The sequence below is a fragment of the Boleophthalmus pectinirostris genome, unplaced genomic scaffold (genome assembly GCF_026225935.1).
Source record: "Boleophthalmus pectinirostris isolate CB_2022bp ecotype Guang Dong unplaced genomic scaffold, ASM2622593v1 HiC_scaffold_8, whole genome shotgun sequence".
NCBI lineage: Eukaryota > Metazoa > Chordata > Actinopteri > Gobiiformes > Gobiidae > Boleophthalmus > Boleophthalmus pectinirostris.
The window spans coordinates 41,994,066-42,017,412 of NW_026571515.1; the positions used below are offsets into that span (position 1 = coordinate 41,994,066).

Consider the following 23,347-nt stretch of genomic DNA (forward strand, 5'->3'; position numbering starts at 1 on the left):
GCTCATTGGCACAGTGGACACTCCTCTCATCCAGCGACGGATTAAATTGTCTCTAGACACAACAGACACTTTTAGACTTCCACATGTTCATTAGAGAAGAGGCCTTATCCACCGTTTGAAGGGAAGCTACAGTTTGGTGATCTTTGACAATGGCAGTAAGAAGGTTCCAGGGTCTTTCTGTGTGGAGTTCGCATGTTCTCCCCATGTCTGGGTGAGTGAAGGTTTAACCCAGAGACACTGAAACATGAGTCAAATCAATGATAAAGAATCAAGGATTAAAATTTCCTTTTGAGGCAAATGCCCCTGTGTGTCAGATGCCCTCCCTGTGTCTCCATGGGATTTTATTGTGTGTAAAAGCTGCTCACTCTGTAGTTTAGACTTCTACAAACAGGTTCTGAAATACATGGGGCTCTTTGATTAGTTTGTCAGAAGATTTCCGTCTTCTCTCACATGTTCATTTTAAATCCATCCAGGAGCATTAACACCAAACAGAGCTCTGATTTTAAAACTGCAAGAAGAAAAATGAAACTTAAAATGTAAAACTTTGAGAAGAATGAAATATGGAAAAGGTAAAAGGCAAACGTGTCTGTGCCTCTGCGCTCCCTGCCCGCAGATATGCTTTTGAGTGCATAACTTTCTGATCACTGTTGAATAATTCCTCCATTTTGTGCCCTGAGACACTTGGTTCCAGCAGGTGTGACTGAGCAGGTCTGAGCATGTACCACAGATGTGTATGCAAATCCTCCCACACACCACACTTTATCACACACTAGATTCCATTTTTATGACATTATGACATTTCCAAATAAAAACAAAACCAAGTTTGCATATTTGCTTAACGCATAGAGTTTTTCTCTCATCACAAACACACCTGAAGAGGTTTTAGAGTCATGCATGCATGTTTGAGTAATCTAGTGATCTCTCCCGAACCCTATTCAAACCCTCCTTATGGTTAGCAGTAAGATTCTGTCCAATGTTCAACTCACAAGATCACATCACCCGCGCTCACACACGACAATTCTACAGGAATATACAAAAACATGATACAAACTGTTCAGAGCGACTTGACAAACCTGATGTGATGTGCAGGAGTTTCACACAGAGCACAGATTGTGGTGTGACAACAGCGCTCTGAAGGGGGAGTGACTAAAGGACTCCAAGTGTCAAAAAAAAAAAAAAAAAAAAAAGGAATAAAAAATGGTAACACACTGATCTAAATGTGTGATGTATTAAGGTTCACAGCTCATAGAAGTGAAAAGCTCAATTTATAAACCTAAAAGGACCAGTTCCTGACGTTTTCTATCAGTAGATCAGCTCTGTTGAGGTCAAAATAAGTCCACTGTGTGCTGTCTGCATTTAATTATAAAATGTTTTACTGTGTGAGAGTCAGAAAGTGCGTGGTAGAGTGGATGACAAAGCACCACTCTTTGTGGTGAATGATTAGGCTGCTGTGAATGCATAAGCAGTGTTGGGAATGTTACTTTTAAAATGTATTCCCCTACAGATTACAGATTACATACTCCAAACTGTAGTTTGTAACGTAAACCATTAAGGTACTTAAAGTGAGTAAAGTAATCTGAATACTTTGGATTACTTAATTTGCTGTAGAGAAAGCAAAGACGAGGAAATCTTCACATAAGATGTTTTGTCTGCTAAAAGAAAAGAAAATGCCCAGACTTTGCTTAACCGTATTAAAAATATTATTGATAGAAGACGAGGAAACACGTCCACGCAGCAGGATTTAGTCCTGTTAAATCCTGTTTTAGACCTGGTTTAGTCCTGGTTTCGTCCTGGTTTCGACCTGGTTTCGACCTGGTTTCGACCTGGTTTCGACCTGGTTTAGTCCTGGTTTCAGTCCTGGTTCAGTCCTGGTTCAGTCCTGGTTCAGTCCTGGTTCAGACCTGGTTTCGACCTGGTTTCGACCTGGTTTAGACCTGGTTTCGACCTGGTTTCGACCTGGTTTCGTCCTGGTTTCGACCTGGTTTAGTCCTGGTTTTAGACCCGGTTTAGTGTCCGGTAATGAGTGGAATTACTGAGAAGAAAAAAAAAGAAAAAAAAAAAAGAAAAGTGGATATAGCCCCAAATGTGAAAACAGGAAAATACCGCCATGTTATCCATTTATTTCAACAAAGTAACTGTAATCCAATTACCACTCACTGAAACAGTAACTCTAACTGAATACAGTTACTCATCATTTGTACTCTGATTACATAACTCCGGTACATGTAATCTGTTACTCCTCAACACTGTGCATAAGGTAAGTGAGGAATACATTTGGACCACTGCAAACTGAAGTTGTGTTTCTCACATTTTAAAGACAGTAAAAATGAGGTACAGCGCTCTCAGTACGGGCTGAAGTCATTCCACAGCAGGTCGTCCACTCTGACTCAACAGTTCCTCATCTAAAGCCATTAAACAGAAGCTGACTCAGAACACTGTCATTTGTTTGAAGCGAGCGCTGTGATGAATGTGTGGAGCTCACTTCAGAGGAGGACAAACGTCTCCAAGCGGAAAGTGATTAGACTGGATACTCAGAGCTGATTGGTCCAAGCATCACAATGGAACATGTCAAAAACTTTGGTTAAATCCAGCTGGATGAAAAGCACAGACATCTCTCCTTCAAATGCACAAATAAACTAAACACTTTCCTCTGCACGATTTCCACGCACAAAAACGCACACATCTGAATCCAAGTCCTGTGATAAAGAGTCTGGGAGAGACAGGAACCAGGTAGAAGTGAAAATAAAACTGTCAATTTTTTTGTATACTCTACATTTCACAAAGTACTTCTCATGGTTTAAAGGTTCTATATTACACAAAATTGACCTTGTGCGCTGTAAACCACGTCACAACATTGCAACTTCCTCAAAAACATGACCAGTCTACAGCTTCAAACCTCAAAATGCTCCTGCCTGAGTGTTTGAGAGCAGAACTCAGCCTAAACATGTGTGAAATGAACAAAAAGACAACTCCAGGTCTGTTTGAGATGAGGAAATATTATAGAAAATAGTGAAATATAGGCTCTTTAAAAATTAGGTCAGCACCTTAATCGGTATATTCCAAGAAATCCAGAACTACACCAAGTTCCAGACAGCATTAAAACGAGGTTAAATAGTGACTAAACCAGGTGAAAATCTAACAGGACCTGCCTTTATCACTACAGCAACAGCAGCAACACCAACCAAGATATAAAATAAAGCGACATTACGTACCACGGACTGAGAACCACTGATTTCAAAATGATTCAACCCAAAATAATTGAAACAAAACCAGGATGACAAAGAGCCCTCCACAGCACAATGTCTGTCCCAGGAGAGGATAATCTTCCCGAGCGGAGGAGCGGCTCTGTCCGACAGGGATGGGGATGGGGGGGGGGGTCAGGCTCGTCTGTATCCGATTTGGGAGCACGTGCGCTGGGGTACTGCCGGGAAGAGGAGGGGGGTGGGTGGGGGGGTCTCTGGGGGATAGGACCGAACAAAGACCGGTCCAGACGCTAGTGCAGATCTCATTTAGGCTGTGAAGTCCTTGTTTAGTCCTGGTTTAGTCCTTGACATTAAATCCTAGTACTTTCTTTTCTCTTCCCATGTGTCTTTTATAGTATGTGTGTAATCCTCAGTGCTCTGGTAGGTTCATAGTGTTTGTTTACTAGTCTATGTGCTCTTCTACTTGCTCTGATCCAGCTCCACAACATTCTAAAGACATTCAGGAAAGGTTCATTTCTGTGCTGTGAATGGGACTTTTTTTAGTATCGATACCTGCGAAAAATGAGTATTTCCTTTCCTTACGGGTGATTGATCTGATACTTGTGACAGAGCTCGTCCAGACCAAGTCCAAACCGCTTCTAACACAGATTTCTTGGAGATTTGGACATGATGAACAGCCCCATAATAAAATGAGTGACCTGAAGAGCGAACTGGGACTCACAAACAAAACGACAACAATAATCGTCTCCATAAACTTGAACAGAGAACAACTGATCAACACTAGGGGGCGCTGAAGAGACCTGAAATGAAAAAGTGTCTTGGAACCAAAATCAAAACTCTCTACATCTAAAGAAACAGAGAGCTGAATGAAGCGAGTGTGTGAGGAGTCGGTCACAGCGGCACATCTGAGAGGCTCATTCATGACTCCTGATCCAGCGGTTGAACCTTTGTTGTTCTCCAGGCCCCGTCCCGAACCATGATGTGGTTATTTGAAACACGGCGCGACCCCCCCAACACCGGGGACAGTTCTGAAGATGCAGCAGCTGCAGCCGAAAGATGTCAACAAGGTAAATACACGTCCTCCTGTACTGCCCCAACCCAGCACCAGAAAGTACAGAAGACAAAAAGAAAGTACAGAAGACAAAAAGAAAGTACAGAAGACAAAAAGAAAGTACAGAAGACAAAAAGAAAGTACAGAAGACAAAAAGAAAGTACAGAAGACAAAACCAGTGCCTGTGGATTCAAATCAACTCTTCTCCAACTGAAAAATAATTCATAACGTCTTGTGTTCACCTGACAAATATATCTGGGGATTTCTGTTTCCAACCAACTCTGAATGATTCTCCAAAGCTCCAAACAGCCTGTCCCACATGGTGATGTCATTAAGTGTCCACGCACATTCACTGGACTCATTTTCATTTCATTCATTGAGCGGCTATTGTGGTTAGCCCCGTTTAAAAACAGCCTTGGACCTTCTGCTGTTCACAAGGAAGGACAATATTTCCATGGAAACAGGCAGGAGGAGGGTCTCCTTCAGACTGAAGAAGAGCCAGGTTTGTGGAGATGCAAGCCCACTTAAACGGTAAATGACTTTTCCACCAACAAGGAAACACTCACACACTCATTAGATAAAAACTTCCACACATGCATAAACTATTTCCAAAATATAACCAAAGAAATTCAAGAGAGAAAACACCAAACGACCAAAATGTGTAGAAGAAAAGCAGCTGTACCTTGAGTGATGATGTGAGCAGAACGGAAGACAAAAAGACACTGAACACTGGATGGAGAGAGGGATGGACAGAGAAGGAGAGAGAGGGAGTGGGGGGGGTTAGAGGGGAGCAGGTGGTGAATCGGGGGGTTGGGGGTTTAAGTCCCAAAAGAGGCGTGGCCAAAGGGACCTAAGATGATGAGGCAAAATCTGTGTCATGGTTCAGAAAGAGAAATAGTCTTAATACAGAAGTCACTGTTGTTTAATGTGAACCAAACTCATATGAAAAGAGACAAGGAAGTGGTTTTTATTCTAACTGGGGCTAGAAAATCTCAAAATCTGCTGTTGCTTTATATTTAATGTTTGTTACCAACTGATTTCACGTCCCTTTAGTGTCTTTAATAAATCCTCTTCAGATTTAATCACAATATTAGTGAAAAGATGTGAAAAAGTTACACTATGAACCACAATCTCAATTAGGAAGTACTCTACTCAAGTATTTAAGTCATCTGTACTGTACTTAATGTTGATACGTTTTTATTTTTACTTCACTACATTTGAGAGCAGGTATCTGTACTTTTTACTCCACTGCATTTTTGAACTGGACTGAAAAACTGACGTTTCTCCACAGCCCGAAACAAACGAGGACAAATAAACATGGGACATGAAGAGAGAAACTTTGTACAACAGTCCCGGCTCTAGTCCCGGCTCTAGTCCCGGCTCTAGTCCCGGCTCTAGTCCCGGCTCTAGTCCCGGCTCTAGTCCCGGCTCTAGTCCCGGCCCACTTTTTAGTCCCAGGTCCTAGTCCCAGTCCCAAAGTTCAAGGTTCAAGGTTCTAGTCTCAGTCCCAAGGGTCAAGGTTCAAGGTTCTAGTCCCAGGTCCTAGTGGCTGTTTCTAGTCCCGGTTCTAGTCCTGGTTTTGTCCAACTTTCAGGTTTAGGTTCTAGGTTCTAGTTCCACTTTTAGTCCCACTTTTGTCCAACTTTCTAGTCCCGGTTCTAGTCCCGGTTCCAGTCTCGGGTCTAATTTCAGTTCTAGTCCCGGCTCTAGTCCCCACTTTTTAGTCCCAGCTCCTAGTCCCAGTCCCAGGTCTTAGTCCCTGGTTCTAGTCCAGGTTTTGTCCAACTTTCATCCAACTTTCTAGTCCAGGTTCTAGTCTCAGTTCTAATTTCAGTTCTAGTTTTAGTTCTAGTCCAGGTTCCAGTCCAGTTTTCAGTCGCGCTGTAGTCCATGAGAGGGGAAAAATGTGTTTTGAAAATGAATGAAAACAGGGTGAAAGGAAGAGAGAAAGAGAAAGAAAAGAAAGAAAGAGGGAGGTAGGGGGGAGGAGAAATGAGTGATGGGAGCTGTAGTGGAGTCAGCTCATATCTTGTCCCAGATCACAACGGCCGGAGGAGACAGAAGAGGAGACAGAAGAGGAGACAGAAGACAGAAGAGGAGACAGAAGAGGAGACAGAAGAGGAGACAGAAGAGGAGACAGAAGAGGAGACAGAGAGGAGACAGAAGAGGAGACAGAGGAGGAGACAGAAGAGGAGACAGAAGAGGAGACAGAAGAGGAGACAGAAGAGGAGACAGAAGAGGAGACAGAAGAGGAGACAGAAGAGAGGAGGAGACAGAGAGGAGGAGACAGAGGAGGAGACAGAGGAGGAGACAGAGGAGGAGACAGAGGAGGAAGAGGAGACAGAGGAGGAGACAGAGGAGGAGACAGAGGAGGAGACAGAGGAGACAGAGGTGAGGGGTTTAGATAAGACGCAGACAGGAGGGGGGCACGAGGGTTCAGTCTGTTGGGGTTCTGTGATGGAGAGACAAGAGTGAGGGAGAGGAAAAAAAGAAATGAGGGAGAAGGATAGAAATGAATTCCAGTTCAGTTGAGCATTTCTTCAAAATCGGCTTCACCAAAAATCATGTTCACCATATTCAAGCTGTCCTGCTCCAGACTGATTATAAAACACGAAAGACAAATGATAAAAGTGAAATGAAATGAAAGACAAAGCTGTTTAAAGTCTCACTCTAATTCTCCAGTCAAATGAAGGAGATCACCCCAACGAACACAAGTGAGATGAGAGAGTAAGAGTCGTCTGCATCAGGAGCTCACAGACTATTACATCATCTGAGCTGCACACGGACCACAAGGTGAAAGGTCAAAGGTTAAAGGCCACAGGCTGAGGCTCGCTCTGCACACTGGCTCTTTGTACAGGCCTGAGAGGTCGGACTGTACACATGATGTTACAGCTCAAGCACTTCCCCAAACTGCTGAGAGACAGACCAATATCAGGACGACGCACTTCCTGTATCATCCACTCATGTCACAATTTACACATCTGTCACATTTTAGACTTTAGACAAATGTCAGGCTCACTCCACTTTGTGTCTGGACAACAAAAACATGTCACAATGTTTCTGTAATTTTAAATAAACCTACCTTCTCATTAAAACTAGATTTGATCTGAACATCTATTCATGAGACAAGGTGAAGCTTCTGAAACGTCTCATTTAAATCACAGCATGTGGTGGTTTTACTTCAGACCCTGTCACTGTAAAACTGGTCTTTAAACAGACTCTTGTGACTGTGGTGATCTGAGCTCAGACTCAGACTCTCGGTTTTGTCTCTTGTGGTCGACATATTTCTGTTCATCAGGTTTAAATCATGTTAAGTGGAACTAAAGTCAAAAAGCACTTGTGAAAATCCATCGTCACAAACAAAGACGCACAGATAATCAGCCATTTTGTTCCATATTCTTAGTGATGTTCTGATTCTTCAGGCTCTGTAAACTTCAGCTGAACACTGCAGCTTTGGGATTTTAAGTTTGGGAAGTTAAAACAAGTGAAACGTTTAGAAAACAAGTTTCCTTTTGTCCAGACAGACATAAGACAAGACCCTCTCTGCTGGAGGCTCTGCCGCCTTCTCGTCTTCATGCAGAGGTTATTGCTTTCCCCAGAATGCCTCGCAGTACGGCATTTAAGCGCTCCATCTCCATGGAGATCAGCAGGTGACGTCATTAGGCCAAGTTTTAGATCAGGTCAGAAATTTGGCCATTTTTATTAGAAACAGCACTGACCAAAACTGATCTGTATTGTCCAAATTTATTGTAGAAATCAATAGTGAAAGTAGTTTTTATTTAGTTTCCTGGTCCAGTGGAGGCCGAGTCTGTAACTGATCTATGAGCAGTTCTGTGATGGTTGATCCACAGCAGTGTTTCAGAGGGACTCGCTGCTCTTGTATGTGGAGAACATGTCTTTGTGTCTTTATCTCTTTAAAGCTCTACACTGTTTATCTGCGCTCTACTATAAATGCACTCTCTGTGCAGAACAAACCTCTCACACACTGTTGGCTTTGTTCACATGGTCACACCTCGTCTGTGGCTCTTTACATCGACACACTGGAGGACAGGCCTCGGGCAAAAGCATGACTGAACTTTTCACCATCACAAAAAAAAGATGAGGAGCATCAGCTGAGAAGAAGCACAGAGCACATGACCCAGACCAGACAACACCGCAGGAGTCAACACTCCACACTGTCTGCTAATGTGTGCATCATGCCACCATGGTAACTACTCAACATTCTGCCATAGACATACATGTAGAACATCCCCAGAGTGATGCCACTGCACAACAGTTTGTACAGTCTCCCTGAGACTTGTGAAAAGTGTTTGTAAACTCATCATGGTGAATCATCCTGATGGTCTGAAGGCAGAAGAACCAGGACCACAGCAAACTCATTCTACATGTCAACAGAAAAGAAACTGATGTGGAGACAGTTCAGGTCAAACACTGACAGAGTTTTCTCAGGGTTCAGCTGGTGTGCTGCACAGACACATCTCCCCACAGGGAAATCCATCAGATGAGTGTGTGTGTTCCTCCTGCAGGAGGTGAGGAGCGCCCACACACACACACATGTCCAGGACTTTAGCTGGAGGAGACACACTTTGGCAACATGTTAGGGCTGTCAGAAGTACTGAAACTCACATACTTCAATCCTAAATGTATTTATTACCTTTTAAAATCACACAAATTGGACAAAATTGGATCCTTCTTGAATAGTTCTGAAATGACAACTGATCTGCTTCACAAGGAAATATTCAAGAAACTACTTTTGTATTTCAATTTTGTGTTGAATATTTCTTAGTATATATTTTTTATATTTTTTTAATTTGTCTCAAACCAGATTGATGTGTGTAACTCCTAGTTCTGAGTTCTGGATGTTCAACAAGCCAAAAAATAATAATAAATCAATCTAACTTTCCTTAAATCATTTGAGGTTGAGAGAAAATCAGAGACATTTCTCCTCCACAAATGCACAAAGAGTTTTCCTCTGCGTGTTTGTCACAAACTAAAGAGTTTTCTTCTGATCAGATAAGTTAAAGTATGTCTGCTTTTTGTTCATCAGTTCATCTTTCAATATTTCTACTTGTGGATAGTTTCAAATGTGCACTGTGAACTCGAGATAGTTTTAAAATATGAAACACAGTTGGGGATTTTTGCAGAATTGTTGAGGGTGATGGCTTCACTCGTAGTTGCATTCTTACCTGCTCAAACATCTTCTTGAGGCTGGTGAGTGGGACACTGGGCCTCTCTTCCTCTGGTACGGGCTCTGATGCTCCCTTGGGTGCTCCCTCGGCTGGGTCCATGTCTCCCTGGCTCTGCTCTCTGGGTGGGAGTGTGTCTGTGGTGTCCTCCACGCAGGTCCTGGGCGCTGGAGCTTTAGGGGCAGAGTGATGGAGGAGCGGCCGCTGGAGGAGAGGCTTTTCCGGGGTGGAGGGCTGAGCAGGGTCCTGGCTCTGCTCTGGTTCTTCCCAACGTTTTTTCAAAGCGCTCAGATTCCCCGAGCTCAGAGTCAGAGGTTTTTCAGTCTGTGGAGAAAAAAAAAAAAAGGGACATTTACTTTACGCTGGATGTAAAACTTTTGTCAGTGTGTTGGGTTCACATCAGGTTTCCTTTAAACAGATCTGGAGAACAGGTCCACAAGTGGAATGTGCCGTTTGATTACAGAGATATTAACCATAAACCAGGTCAACAAATCTGTAATCTAAAAGGCACAAAGTTCAACATTTGGATACTTCTTTGACTTGGTTTAATCTTTGTTTAGTCCTGATGTAGTTCTGGTTTAGTCCTGTTCTAGTCCCGGTTCACTCCTGGTTTAGTCCTGGTTTAGTCCTGGTTTAGTCCTGGTTTAGTCCTGGTTTAGTCCTGGTTTAGTCCTGGTTTAGTCCCGGTTCACTCCTGGTTTAGTCCTGGTTTAGTCCTGGTTTAGTCCTGGTTTAGTCCCGGTTCACTCCTGGTTTAGTCCTGGTTTAGTCCCGTTCTAGCCCCGGTTTAGTCCCGTTCTAGTCCCGTTCTAGTCCCGGTTTAGTCCCGGTTTAGTCCCGGTTTAGTCCCGGTTTAGTCCCGGTTTAGTCCCGGTTTAGTCCCGGTCAGTGTGTACACAAGTCCACAGTACATTTCCACGTTCATTTAAATTTCATACACATTTGTAAAGTGAAAAACCTTTAAACTATAACATGATGTATGCAGCAAAAGATCCAAACGGGTCAAAAGGCTGACTGAAACACAAGAAAATCTCAAATCTGTACGGGCACAACTGGCAAAACACAAATACACTGAAATTATTTGAAATGATTTAAATTTTCCTCTGTAAACAACCAACATTATAGTTTTATTCTGCATAAACCCTGTGTATCCTAAATCAGAAGTGGTAGCACTCAGAAAAGTGCCATATTTAAAAAGTTGAATGAGTAAATGAGTAGTTCAGACCCCAAACTTTTATATTTACACTGTACAATCTATTACTCAAGTAACAGTACTCTTGAGTAATGTATATACAGTGCAACAGTACTCTTGAGTAAAAGTAGTACTTCCTCTTCCTGCTGTGAGTCTAAAGTGACAAAAGTTTTACCGTGACATTATGAAATGATCTGAACATTTGTGTTTGTTGCAGCTCCTTCTGAGGATTTAGTTAGACTCATTTTTGTGTCTGTCCTTTGAAAATAAAGCACAAAATGTGGTGTTAACGTTTTGTCCTTCCCAACAATTATTTTTTTAACTTTTAAATCATCTCCATTGTACTTCTACTTCAGTAATATGATTTTGAAGTAACAGTACTCTTACTCGAGTACATTTTTGGCTCCTCTGCCCCTCCTCTCGCCTTCAGACCTCTTCAAACATGTTCTGAAATGCGTGGGATTCCTGTATTAGTTCAGAAGTTCAGATTTCAGTTTTCTCTCAAATATTAACAATCCTTAACTGGCCTCAAATGTGAACTTTAAACTGAATCATTCCATTAAGAATCCAGTCTGCCCTGTTTACCTCACAGTACTTCTGTCTAGTGCTGTCAAGTGATTAAAAAAATTGAAAGATTAATTGATTATGATCTGTAATTAATTAATCAAATTAATCTTTTTATCTCACCTAAAAATTGCTGAGAAAAGCTTCAATTTAAGGTATTTTCATTTAAATTCATTATTACATTATTTTCATACTATACTACGTTTTTATATAAGTATCATCACTATTATTACTGTTACTAATCTGCATAAATAAACTCAACTTTACAACATATAAACCATAAACACTCTAGAGCAGAGGTGTCAAACTCATTTTGGTCCGGGGGCCGTATCCAACCAACTTTGATCCTAAAGGGGCCGGATCAGAAAACTCATGTCATATAAACCCCAAAAATAACTTCAAATATTTGTGCAGAGAAACACAAATCTATTACAGAAATCTTTTTTAACTGATGAACTCTTTCTTTTACAAAATATTATAATATCATGAACAACCTGAAACTTTAAGAAAAATACAATTTCAACACAAAGTTTTAACATGAACTTGTTTGCAAATAGGAATAAGTCCATTTTTGTTGTAAAATCCTGCACTCGGCTCCACTTTTCTCATGTTGGACATTTTTCTGATGAGGGTGTCACGGTCAACAGTCAAAACGATCGTCCTTTAAGAGCGTTTGGAAAGAGACAAGTCTTCATTTGTGCTGCTCTGGTGGGAGGGGCCACGTACAGAGACACTGGAGACGCTGCTGTGATAAACACCACAGAAAATTAACAAGATTTTAATAGAAAATATTATTCAAATATTTTAGTAGAAAATCAGCGGAGGTCCAGATTAAAGGTCTTGGAGGGCCGGATCTGGCCCCTGGGCCGTATGTTTGACACCTGTGCTCTAGAGCCACATCAGCCCGTTTGACATTATCATGTGTTTAATACAGATTTGTGCAAGTCTCACAGAAACTAAACTTAAAACCACATGACTCATTTGCATAAACAAAGTGGAGAAAAAAAACGCTCTTGTGTCGCTGATGTGGTTCAGCTTCTGTCGGACTAAAGGACACGACTCAGTGGAATATAGATGTTCTCTCTGTGACAGAGGGATGTTGATGCTGAAGGTGAGTCTGTTCTGTGTCTGTCGTGATGTTTTCAGAGATCAGACGTGTGCAGGTTTATCACTGATGCGGTGAGAACGGGAATAAAAATTACAATTTTTTGCGGGAGCGAGCGGAGCAGGACTGCACAGTGTGTCCCAACAACACATAAAAACAGATTTTATAATAAGGCGATTACAAAACATAACACGCTAAATATGACTGTAATTAATTCATTGCAATTAACGCGATAATTTGACAGCTCTACTTTTGTCACCACTGACCAACGCTCGACTGCTCTGTTACTTCAGTTAACGTACAGACACCAGCGCAAAAAAAAATCCAATCAAGCAAAAGTTTTAAAGTACCCGTTTAAAAATGTACTTAAAGAGACAAAAGTCAAAGTATTTCACACAGATTTTCAGATCCAATGAAGCTTCACATGTAGAGATTCGGATACAGATTTGAGCTGAATTTAAATGACAGAAACTGAACGGACCTTTTGGTTCAAGCAGGTTTTACATTTTGGTTTATTTGTGGTTTTATTTTTCTTTGCTCAAATGAGAATATGTTAAAAATAAACCCACAGACTTTCCAGCAGCAGCAATCTTAAAAAAAAATACTTCCTGTTCAAAAATGTAGTGGAGTAGAAAATACAAATATCTGCTCTGACATGTAGTAAGGAAGTAAACTTTAAATTGAACAGATACCCACATTTTTACTGAAACACAGAGAACTTTACTACTTTGACTTTGTTACTCTCCCACTGGCAGAGAAAGACTAGCCCATCCCCGGTCAATAAAAGAATTTCCGATACATTTTCAGATATTTTGTGCAGTCCTGGTTCAAAAGTGAGAGAAGTAGAAGTCGTGCAGAAGAGCAGAGAGGAAGAGGGAGCCGGAGGTGAGAACAGGAAACCGTGCGGTATGCGGGCAGAACATCACAACAAGCGCATTGGAAGAGACGTGCGTTTGAAAGAAGGAAAAGATTAAAAAGTGTAAAACCTTGGGAGGAGGGTCTGGACGAGCGGAGGAGCCGGGCTTTGCGGAGAGGGTCTTATGAGAGAAGAAGGAGAGAGTGAAAGAGAGAGAAAGAGAGAGAGGAGGGGGGTCCAGATGTGAGCGGAGGAGGAGCTGCCCGGCCCCTAAAGCGAGAACGAGAGGAAGCGAGAGAAAAAACTGCCCCATCTACTACAGGGAGAGGAAGGGGGGTGAAAGAGAGAGAATGGATGACGAAAGGAAGGAAGGAAGGAAGGAGGGGAGGGGGCATAGGAAGAAAGAACTGTCTACCTACTACTGCACAGGAAGAGAGGAGAGGAAGGAGAGAGAGAAAGGAGGGGTGCGCATGAAGTTAAAAGAGAAAGAAAGAAGAAACAGAGAGAAAAAGAGGCAGGAGAGAGGTAAAAGAAAAAAATAGAGGAGAGGAGGAAAGAAGTGTTCACCTACTATTAGTTCCTGGAGAGGGGGAGTGTTAGAGAGAGAGTGAAGAGGTGGAGAGGTGGAGCGAGGGTGGAGGGGTGGAGAGGGCAGAAAATCAGAACCAGAGCTGGAAAGAGGGAGAGAAAGAGGGAGAGGGTCGGAGAAAAGGAGAGAAAGAGAAAATAAGTCCAGGAAATGAGGTGCAGGGGGCGAGCGACGGCAGGGTCAAACTCAGAACCATCAGACTGAGGCTTTTGTCATGACTACAGTAAAGCTGCACTGCGGAACTTTTCTCCAGGGAGAATGTCCCACAGTACGGCATTAAAGGGAAACACAGTGAAGCCTAAACTACAGGGTTTGCAGCTTTTACTCAGAATAGGAGCTTAGGGTTAGGTCCATCAAAGTGAGGTCAAAAATCAAGTTTCAGATCTCCTCGATGAGAACCTGCATGAGGTTTTAACTAGGGACGGGCATTCAATCAAATTTTCTTAAACGATCGTCGGAAGAATTAACGATCGATTATCGATGAATCATTAACGTTTTTATATTAAAATGATCATCATTATTATTACTATCTGCACTAATCTGCATAAATAAATTCAACTTTACGACAAATAAACTGTATCGACTCTAGATCCACATCAGCTGTTTGACATTATGTGTTTAATTCAGTTTTGTTCAAATCTCACAGAAACAAAACTTAAAACCACATCACTAATTTACATAAACTAAGTGAAGATAAAACTCCAGCTCTTGTGTGGCTGATGTGGTTCAACTTGTGTTGGATTAAAAGACATGACTCAGGTGAATACAGGTTAGTGTGACCAGATTTGTGTTTGTCAAAACCAGGACAGCTTACGGGGGGAGGGGGGCGGGGCCTCGTCATCCACATTGCGCGACTCTCACCTGGCAAAACTTTTTCCCACTGGACACAGAAACATATGTGCTGCTTTATACACTGTGCACATGGACTCACACTTGTCCTGAACACAACGGAAAGCCTGAAATTTCTTGTACAAATCCTGGTTAAATCCACATTTGTGCTTCGGTTCACTGCAGACTGACCCACTGTTTGTGTCTCGCTCCTTCTGATGCAGAGACACATGTACACACCTGTTTGGTCACGCTACACACAGCGACCTACATTCAGTTTGTCGATTAAAATTAACGTAATCGATGAAATTCTTAATGATCAATTATCGATTAATCGACTAATCATGCCCATCCCTAGTTTTAACACCAAAAGATGATTTAGAAAGAAAATGTAGAAGAAAAAGGAGATGTTTTAGAGGTTGCTCTTCGCTGCATGAAGTTTCTGCATGAAGTTTTGAAGCTCCTGCAGATGATTTGGTTTTCCTTAAGCTTCACATTCTGAACATTCAGTTGTGAAGAAAACACCTGAACAGTTTTGGGTGACATCTTTAGCTACGTTCAGACTGCAGGGCTTAACGCTCAATTCAGATTTTTTTTGTGAAATCCGATGTTTTTTCGAGGTCGTTCACATTTCCAGTTAAATGGGACTTGTATGTGACTCCAGCGTGAACATTAAACGGCCCAAAAGTGTCCCATATGTGCACTGGAGACACGACAACATCAACCGCAGTGAGCGTCTCTGTGTTTACAGAAGTGTCCAAACATGGACGCAGCATCGAGCACCTGGAGATTTTAAAGTTCCTCTCGTAACGGAGCCAGAACATGAACAACTTACTTGTTTTAAGGAGGAGATTGAGAAGGAGAAGGACGAGGTTTTTGGTCGTGGTGTTTTGTGGGACAGAACGTTGAAAGGAACGTGTGGATGTGGAGACGGAGCCAAGAGTGGTGAGTGGAGATGTGCTTCACTTCAGTGACACGGAGTTCATTAACAATTTTCACCTACTTCAGTGCAGAATAGTGACGTTTGTGTCTTGTTGATAACGTGTAGGTGGATGAATGCACTTTGGCCGTTCACACTGAAGTCACATGTCAAAAGATCAGATATGTATCAGTTTTAGGAGCACATATCCAAGTGTCCTGTGTTGCATTTGAAAAAAATCGGATCTGTGTTGTTCAGACTGTCATTAAAAGATCAGATACAGATCACATAGAAGCCAAAAAATCGGATTTGGGTCACTTCAGGCTGCAGTCTGAACGCAGCCTTTGGCATTCTTCACTCCAGTGTGACAGAAGAACAGAAAATGATGATGGTTCACAATATTATGGAAAAGAAAAGTTCAGAGGTTCCACCAAAACAACGTGACAAAGCTCTTAATCAAACAGATTATGAAGAGAAGCAGATCTGTGAATTTGATGTGTTTCTTCTTCTTCTCTTGATCTGCCAGAAACATTTAGAACAGTTCCTGCAGCAGACTGGGCTGATGATGAGACTTTCAGAAGCTGCTCAAACTGTGCATCAGGAAAGTGTTAATGAAGGAGCTGAAGTTTCTTCAAGATTTGAACAGTAGAACAAAGACTGAAGATCAGAAACAAGATCTACTGCAGGAGTCACACACACAGGAGCAGCTTTAGTGACGCCAACAAACACACAAGAGGAGCTGGACTTTAGAAGAAACTTATATGGACTAGTTCTAATTTCTAAAGTTCAAATTTTTATGCAAGTTTCAGTTTGTGTTTGCAGAATAAAATGACAAATGTTTGGAATAGGCCTTATTTATTTGGTTCTGTGTTATAGTTTAGGGTCTATAGAGACATTTTCAAGTGTCTTGAGCAACTCGAAATATTCATTCATTTGATTAAATTTGGAATCAGATATGGAACCAAATGCAGACTTCTAATCTAGAGAATCTAAAAAACACACACACAAGGAGGGCATCTGACACACACACAGGGGGAGGGCATCTGACACACACACAGGGGGAGGGCATCTGACACACACGGGGAGTTGTTTGGGGAGACATCACAGAAATCTTTCCTTTGATACACAGATCATCCATTTTTAAAAGATGAAAAAGTTTCACATATGAATTCCAGCTGCAGTTTTGTATTTTTGTAAACAAGAGCCTCTCATATTAAAAGCCTCAAGAGCCGAGCTGAAACCGTTCATTCGTTATTGACCAATGATTAATTCCAGAAACGAGTCTGAAACCATTACACTAAATCAATAAGAGAGAGAGAGGTGAACTTCCTGACCCCCGCCTGATCCGTCTTCCTGTCTGTGTGTATGAGCGCGGATCAGGTAGGACGCAGGAGTCAGGTTACAGCAGAGGAGAAGGACACTGGGCTGATTTACTATGAATGAGTGTGGAGGCAGTTGAAGAGTTTACAAACAGAAGCAGACGTCAGCTTCATCCTTCATCTGTTCATCTGTTCAGTCAAAGACCTGGACCACACTTTTCCCCACGGACACGAGGAAAATGTGTCTCGCCCCAGTACACAAACACGAATACTGTGTGTTCACAATAAGTCTAATGTGTACTGTCTGCAGGTCATTAGAAAGCATTTTATTGTCCGAGAATAAGGAAGTGCACTGTAAGCATGCCAATCATTGCTCTAAAAGTTGTGAAATAAGCTCATAAACTCATCATGGTGGATAATTAGGATAAGGTAAGTGAGGAAGAACTCCGGACCACTGCAAACCGTTACAAATTAACGTCTGTTGTGTGTGTGTTTTTTTTAAAAACGTTTTTAAGACATGAATATTCAGGTAGAGCATGTATGCATCTTACCGCTGTCTTCTTCTCGGCATTGCCCTCTGCTGCCATCTGATACCTGAAGGACAAAAAAGACGCACATATTAAATGAACAGCCAAAAAAAAAAAAAAAAAAACACATTTAAATAAAATTAAAAAAACAAATACAAATATAAAATAAAATATTTTTAAAAAAATAAATAAACAATTTTATTTAAAAATTGTATTAGTACTATTACTTGAGTAATATATTGTACAGTGTAAATTGAAATTGATTTGGACACTCAGGAAATGGATCATCAAAATATTCCACAGAGAAAGAAATATTCCACAAAATCAAAAGGGAATTTAATTTGCAGATTTCTAGAAACGTGAGGAGGAATTCGATCACAATAGGCTCTTCATCTTTTATGTGTTCCCTCATTTATTGAATAGGCTCTATTCACATTTACATCACAAAACCAGAAGACGTTTGGAAACATGCGGGTGATGACTTCCGGCTCTGTTGGCAGGAAATCTGGAAAAACCTAATGATCTAAATATCACTGTATTCTTTTTTCCTTTTATAAATTGTCTATTAAATTTGTGTATTATAATTTGTCTAATTCAATAAAAAAATAAACAAATCAATAAACTATTCCACTGTAGCATTCCGTTGTGTTCGGCAGATCAAACAGATGTCTGTGAGTGACATGAAGACACGATCAGAGTCCCGTCCTCCATGGAAAGTTTTAGCAGGTTGTGAAGACGCTGCTGCTGTGGTTTTATCACATGCCCAGTGTCAGGAAATACACCGACGGTCGTCATCCGCATGTTTCAAACGTCTTCCAGTAAGAGTGAATAGGCCTATAGTCTCTTTTGTTTGTTCCCTCATTTACTGAGTTGGACCAAACCAAAAACTACAACTCCACACAGCTCCCCCCAGTGGACGGAAGTGACAAGTACAAGGACGAGACCATCCACTGTAAACATGGATTTGTACACAACATGAACATTTAATCTAATATTTTTTTAGTTAGTATGTTTTTAAAAAAAAGCTTAGACAGTCCATTTCAACACGCCCCAGACTGTTTAATACATTTAATATTTGTTTCAGCAGAAATGAATTACGATTTTTACTTCCATCCATCCATTTTCTTCCACTTTATCTAAGGCTGGATTGCAGAGGCACCATTTTTAATTATGACTTTTAATGATTTCTTAAAAACATCTGCAGGTAAACAAAAACATCTGACCTGCTCTTATGTATCTTGTAGGTATTGTTTTATGATTTTGTGTCTCATTTTCATGTTCATGATTACATTTTGTTAATGTTATATTCTATTGTCTTTCATAAAAAAAATAATAATTAAAAAAATCGACCTGTTCCCATCTCAGTGAAACACTACAGGAGCACTCCTCATGTATTTGTAGTTGAGCAAATCTTATCATGACTTTTCTGTATTCTACATATATATATATATATATATATATACATACATACACATATATACACACATATATATATATATATATATATATATATATATATATTCTATATAGCTCTTACACTGTTGTTAAAGATCACATATTGTTATTTGTTTTTTGTTTTTTTCCTTTCCTTTATATACGTGTTATTTTTATATTTAGTTATGTCTGTCTTGTTGTGGATGTGCTGGGTATCTAATCCCTCAAACTTGACAAATTATATTAAAAAAAAAAAAAAAAACACTGCACATTGCACGTGTTTATTCAAACTGGATAGACTGCATTTTTCAACATTTCTCTGTGACCAGAGTGTTTTTTTTTGTTTTTGTTTTTGTTTTTTTCAAAGTATCACAGATACACGTGAGTGGGTGGGGATATGGGGTAGCTGAAAACAGATATTTTCTGTGCACTGAATCCTATTTTATTTTGATTTTATGTAAGATGTAGACTTTCGGTATACTGTTTCAAAGGTAGGCTATACACCATGTTACTTTTCTGTTGTCTGCCTTTTCTCCATGGTAATTTTATAGCTTTATCTTTTATTGCTTTACAATACAGGGTTACTCAAACATGAATAAATTTAAATACTCCTCTGAGTAAGCTAACGAAGAGGGAACACTTTTAAAACAGCATTTCCATACCAAGTAACCGTGTTGTTCACAGAAACTGTTATTTGACAAATAAAAATCTAGTAAAGCACCTTTAAAAAAAAAAAAAAAAAAAAAAAAAAAGATCACATATTGTGCTGGAGCCTGTTACACAGTTCTAATGTACAACACCAGTGGATCAAGATGTTATTTTTAAACATTTGAAATCACTATAGTCATCTAAAACTAATTAAAAAAATAATCCACAGACTCCAGCTTTAAAAAGACATGGTGCCAAGTGGGAGCTGACGTCACTGGAAACATGATCAAGAACAGAGTGGGTTATGGAAGAGCAGTGGGCGAACATTTGTGGTGATGAACACACTGCCTGATCTGCAATGTGGCGTCTTGAATAAAGTGATGAAGATGATTCAAACATGCATGAGTCACTCCACATACAGTTTTAATGAGAAGGAGGAACAGATATAACATGACTAAAAGCTACAAAACTCTAAAACAGGAGTCTCCAACCTTTTGTAAATATCCAAAATATCTCCAAAATGTTGTAAATATAAGAACCGTGGTGAGGTACAGTTAGACGTCTATAAAACATAAACCATTATCCAGTTATCAGTGCACAAAATCAGGCATCAGAATTATACATTTACAAATAAAATAAGCATTTAATCAATCATATTTGAATTATTTAGTGCAATATGCATGATTCAGAAATCCCTTGGTGAGCTACATGGAAGGAAGTGGAGAGATACTGGTCACTCCCGAGCTAAAAGTTAGAGACCCCTGCTCTACAAAGTCGATTTTGCAGAATAGTTGTCTTTTAAAATTTGAATTATACTGTGGGATTGTTTTAATGTGTGATCTGTAGGGTCAGGGCTGCAAAACAAATGAATGAATGAACAAATTTGAGCCTGTTTTTTTTATTTTTTTTTCCATATCATTTACCTAGAATACAGATTTAGTTTTATTGACAATACAAAATACAAAATACCCTCTTTGTAATTGTGATATCTAAAGTCAGAGTAGTATTTCTATTCATATTGTGAAACGGTTGTGTTACTTGTTGAAGCGTTCGGCGATGGAGCTGTTCTTTCCCCGGACGATGGACAGTTCTTTGGCGGTGACACGGAGAGACTGAGAGGCCCACTGCTGGCGGGAGAACGGAGCCACGGACTCCATCTTAGGAAGGGAAGGTCTGCTTTAGTCAGTCTGTGGAGACAAAATGAGGAATATACTTTATAAGTTTATTTATTTATTTATTTCGGTCACAAGTATATTTTGACATTAATTCACAGTCAGTCATATTTAACATACACAGAGCGAAAGGGTGTCGGCTGAAGTTTAAGTTTATTCTGCCTTTACCCTTTATTCCTTTATCAGAGCGTCATCTTAACACCAGTTCATCTTCATAAATACAGCAAGAGGAAACAAACAAATCAAAGACAGTATAACAAAGTACTATCAATCAATCAATCTTTATTTATAAAGCAGTTTTCATACAAAATGCAACACAAAGTGCTTTACAGTGATTAAAAACAGTCCCGCATTTCCAACCACCCACCCACCCACCAACCCAATACCCACACCCCCAACCCCACACAATCAAACAACCCAAATACACACACACACACACACACACACTAACCTGCTAAAATACATAACTGGACATAGTAAAATGTGAGGCTGAATACAGGCGAACCAGTTGAGAAAGCATCATCAGAGGAGCTTCTACACCAGGAGCAGAGAGACGTCCACCACCACCAGGGACTACCACAGGGGCCAGGGGAGAGATGAAGCCCAGGCACCTGAGGCCCAAGCACCATCCCTCCACCAGGAGCCCACATGACAGACCCAGCAGCCACAGCTGACCTCCACTCCTGATGCAGAGGCTCCTACAGAGGAAACACTGGAAATCCTAAAAAAATATGCCTAAAATAAATAAATATAATAGAATGTGTACAATAAAAACAAGTAAAAGTATAAGATTTCATTCAAAAGCTAAGCTAAAAAGGTGGGTCTTGAGCCTGCTCTTAAAAACATGAATGTTCTCTTTGGCCCTGAGCTCCTCCGGCTGCAGTTCCATAAACGGGGGCCATAGTGCTGAAAAGACGCCTCTCCGTGAGTGTGTGTCCTGACTTTGGGAATGAGCAGGAGCTGCTGCCGGAGGAGCGCAGGGTCCACGAGGGCTCGTAGGGTAAAAGCAGTTCTGAAAGATAATAAGGCCCAAGACCATTAAGACATTTAAAAACCAGTAAAAGAACTTTAAAATCAATCCTGAAACTCACAGGGAGCCAATGCAGTGATTTTAAAACCGGTGTAATGTGGTCCTGCCCTCTGGTCCTCGTCAGGACACGTGCTGCTGAATTTTGTAATAACTGCAAACCTAAAATACATATACTACAGCACAAACTAAGTCTTATAATTCATATATCTGTCCAGAGTTAAATATTTAAACTTCTTTATGAAGTGAAAGAAAGTGGTGCACAATTTGAGGTTTTCTGTACAGTTGTTCCACAGCTCCAGCCCTTTAACAGATTTACACAATTTCATAATGTTTGTTCTAATTTTCTTTTAATAAACATGGCTGTGCCTCTGAGCTCATATTGGCTTTTTTGGATTTTGAACATGTTCTGTAAAGATTTTGACAGGAGATTGTTGTTTACTTTGAACATGATTTTCAGAGTATAAAGGTCGACTAAATCATAAAATTTCAGCGTTTAAAGGTTTATAAATAACACATTGGTTGGTTCGTTATAAGTTGATAATGTGATGCTCTTATTGCCTTTTTTTGCAGGTAAAGACTGGATTTGCATTAGACTTGTATGTATTGCCTCAAATCTCAATACTGTAGATTATGTCGGGCATTACCAGTGAGTTATATATAATAAAAAGACTGTTTTTATCTAGGATATATCTGTATTTGTATATAATTGCGATCACTTTGGATAATTTATTTCTAAACTCTTTCTAGTGATGTATTATTGAGCATAGTTTGTACATGATTTTGTACTTTTCGTTTCGCAAATATCATAAATTTAGTTTTTTCTATGCTTAGCGACAATTTATTAATATCAAACCAGACTTTTATTTTATGCAGCTCCCTCTCCACCATTTGAAAAGTCACTGGTCCTTTAATATCTCATCGTTATGAACTCTGCTGTAGATTGAGATTTTCTGACCCCAATGAACCAGTTCATGAGCCAGACCTGGGACTAAACAGAGACTTTGACATTACACACACTTTATTGATCCACACGGGAAATGACTCGGCCACAGTAACTCACACATCACAATATAATAGAATAAAAAGTAAGCAAAACAAAGAGTAAAAATATAAGTGGTAATAATTAGGGATGGGATGAGATGAAATTTCAACAAGACGAGATTGGGTTCAATATTTGCATTTGACAGTTCAATTTCCAATTTTAGCCTCACAATTTTCGTATTTTTTTGATTTCATAGTTTTGTTTCGATTCTAATTCTGCAGTTTGGAACTGTAAGACATGGAGCTCACCAACATGTCACCCTTTTTATCCAATCCAAATGTAAACACATGAAAAAAACCTCATGAGATCATTTTTCTGTTGTGTGCACAATCTTTGGGCAGTTTGTCTCACGAGATCTTGTACCATCTCTACTAGGGCCTGACCGATATGGATTTTGCTGTGGCTGATATGAAACCAATATAATGGGAGTTGGAGCTGCCGATAGCCGATATAATCACCGATATATTTAGTAATGTAAACATTCACTGTAAATCTTGGATTGTTTAAAAAAACTTAGGTTTGGCTCTTGTGGATTCTAAATTGGGTTTATTTAGGCAACATTTATTGTTAGTCTGCCTCTTTCCATCATATTTACAGACAGTAGGTCGGACTAATGGCATTTTTGCATCACATTTTACACACTAGTGATGGGTATTCCAGTTCTTTTTAGAGAACCGGCTCT

General features: G+C 40.2%; 1 protein-coding gene across 3 annotated transcripts in view; it reads right to left on the minus strand.

Moving 5' to 3' along the window:
- The window catches only part of lima1a (LIM domain and actin binding 1a), a 43,669-nt gene that overhangs the window by 12,375 nt on the left and 7,947 nt on the right, over positions 1-23,347 (minus strand). For 2 of the 3 annotated variants that reach the window (XM_020942041.2, XM_020942042.2), the window contains exons 2-4: positions 20,460-20,608; positions 17,364-17,406; positions 9,441-9,764 (exon numbers count right to left, since the gene is read on the minus strand). In XM_020942041.2, coding sequence (XP_020797700.1) covers positions 9,441-9,764; positions 17,364-17,406; positions 20,460-20,578 — 486 coding nt within the window. In that variant the 5' untranslated portion in view covers positions 20,579-20,608. Of the gene's footprint in view, positions 1-9,440; positions 9,765-13,287; positions 13,486-17,363; positions 17,407-20,459; positions 20,609-23,347 lie in introns of those variants that run through there. The other variant, XM_020942040.2, reaches the window with a different exon arrangement.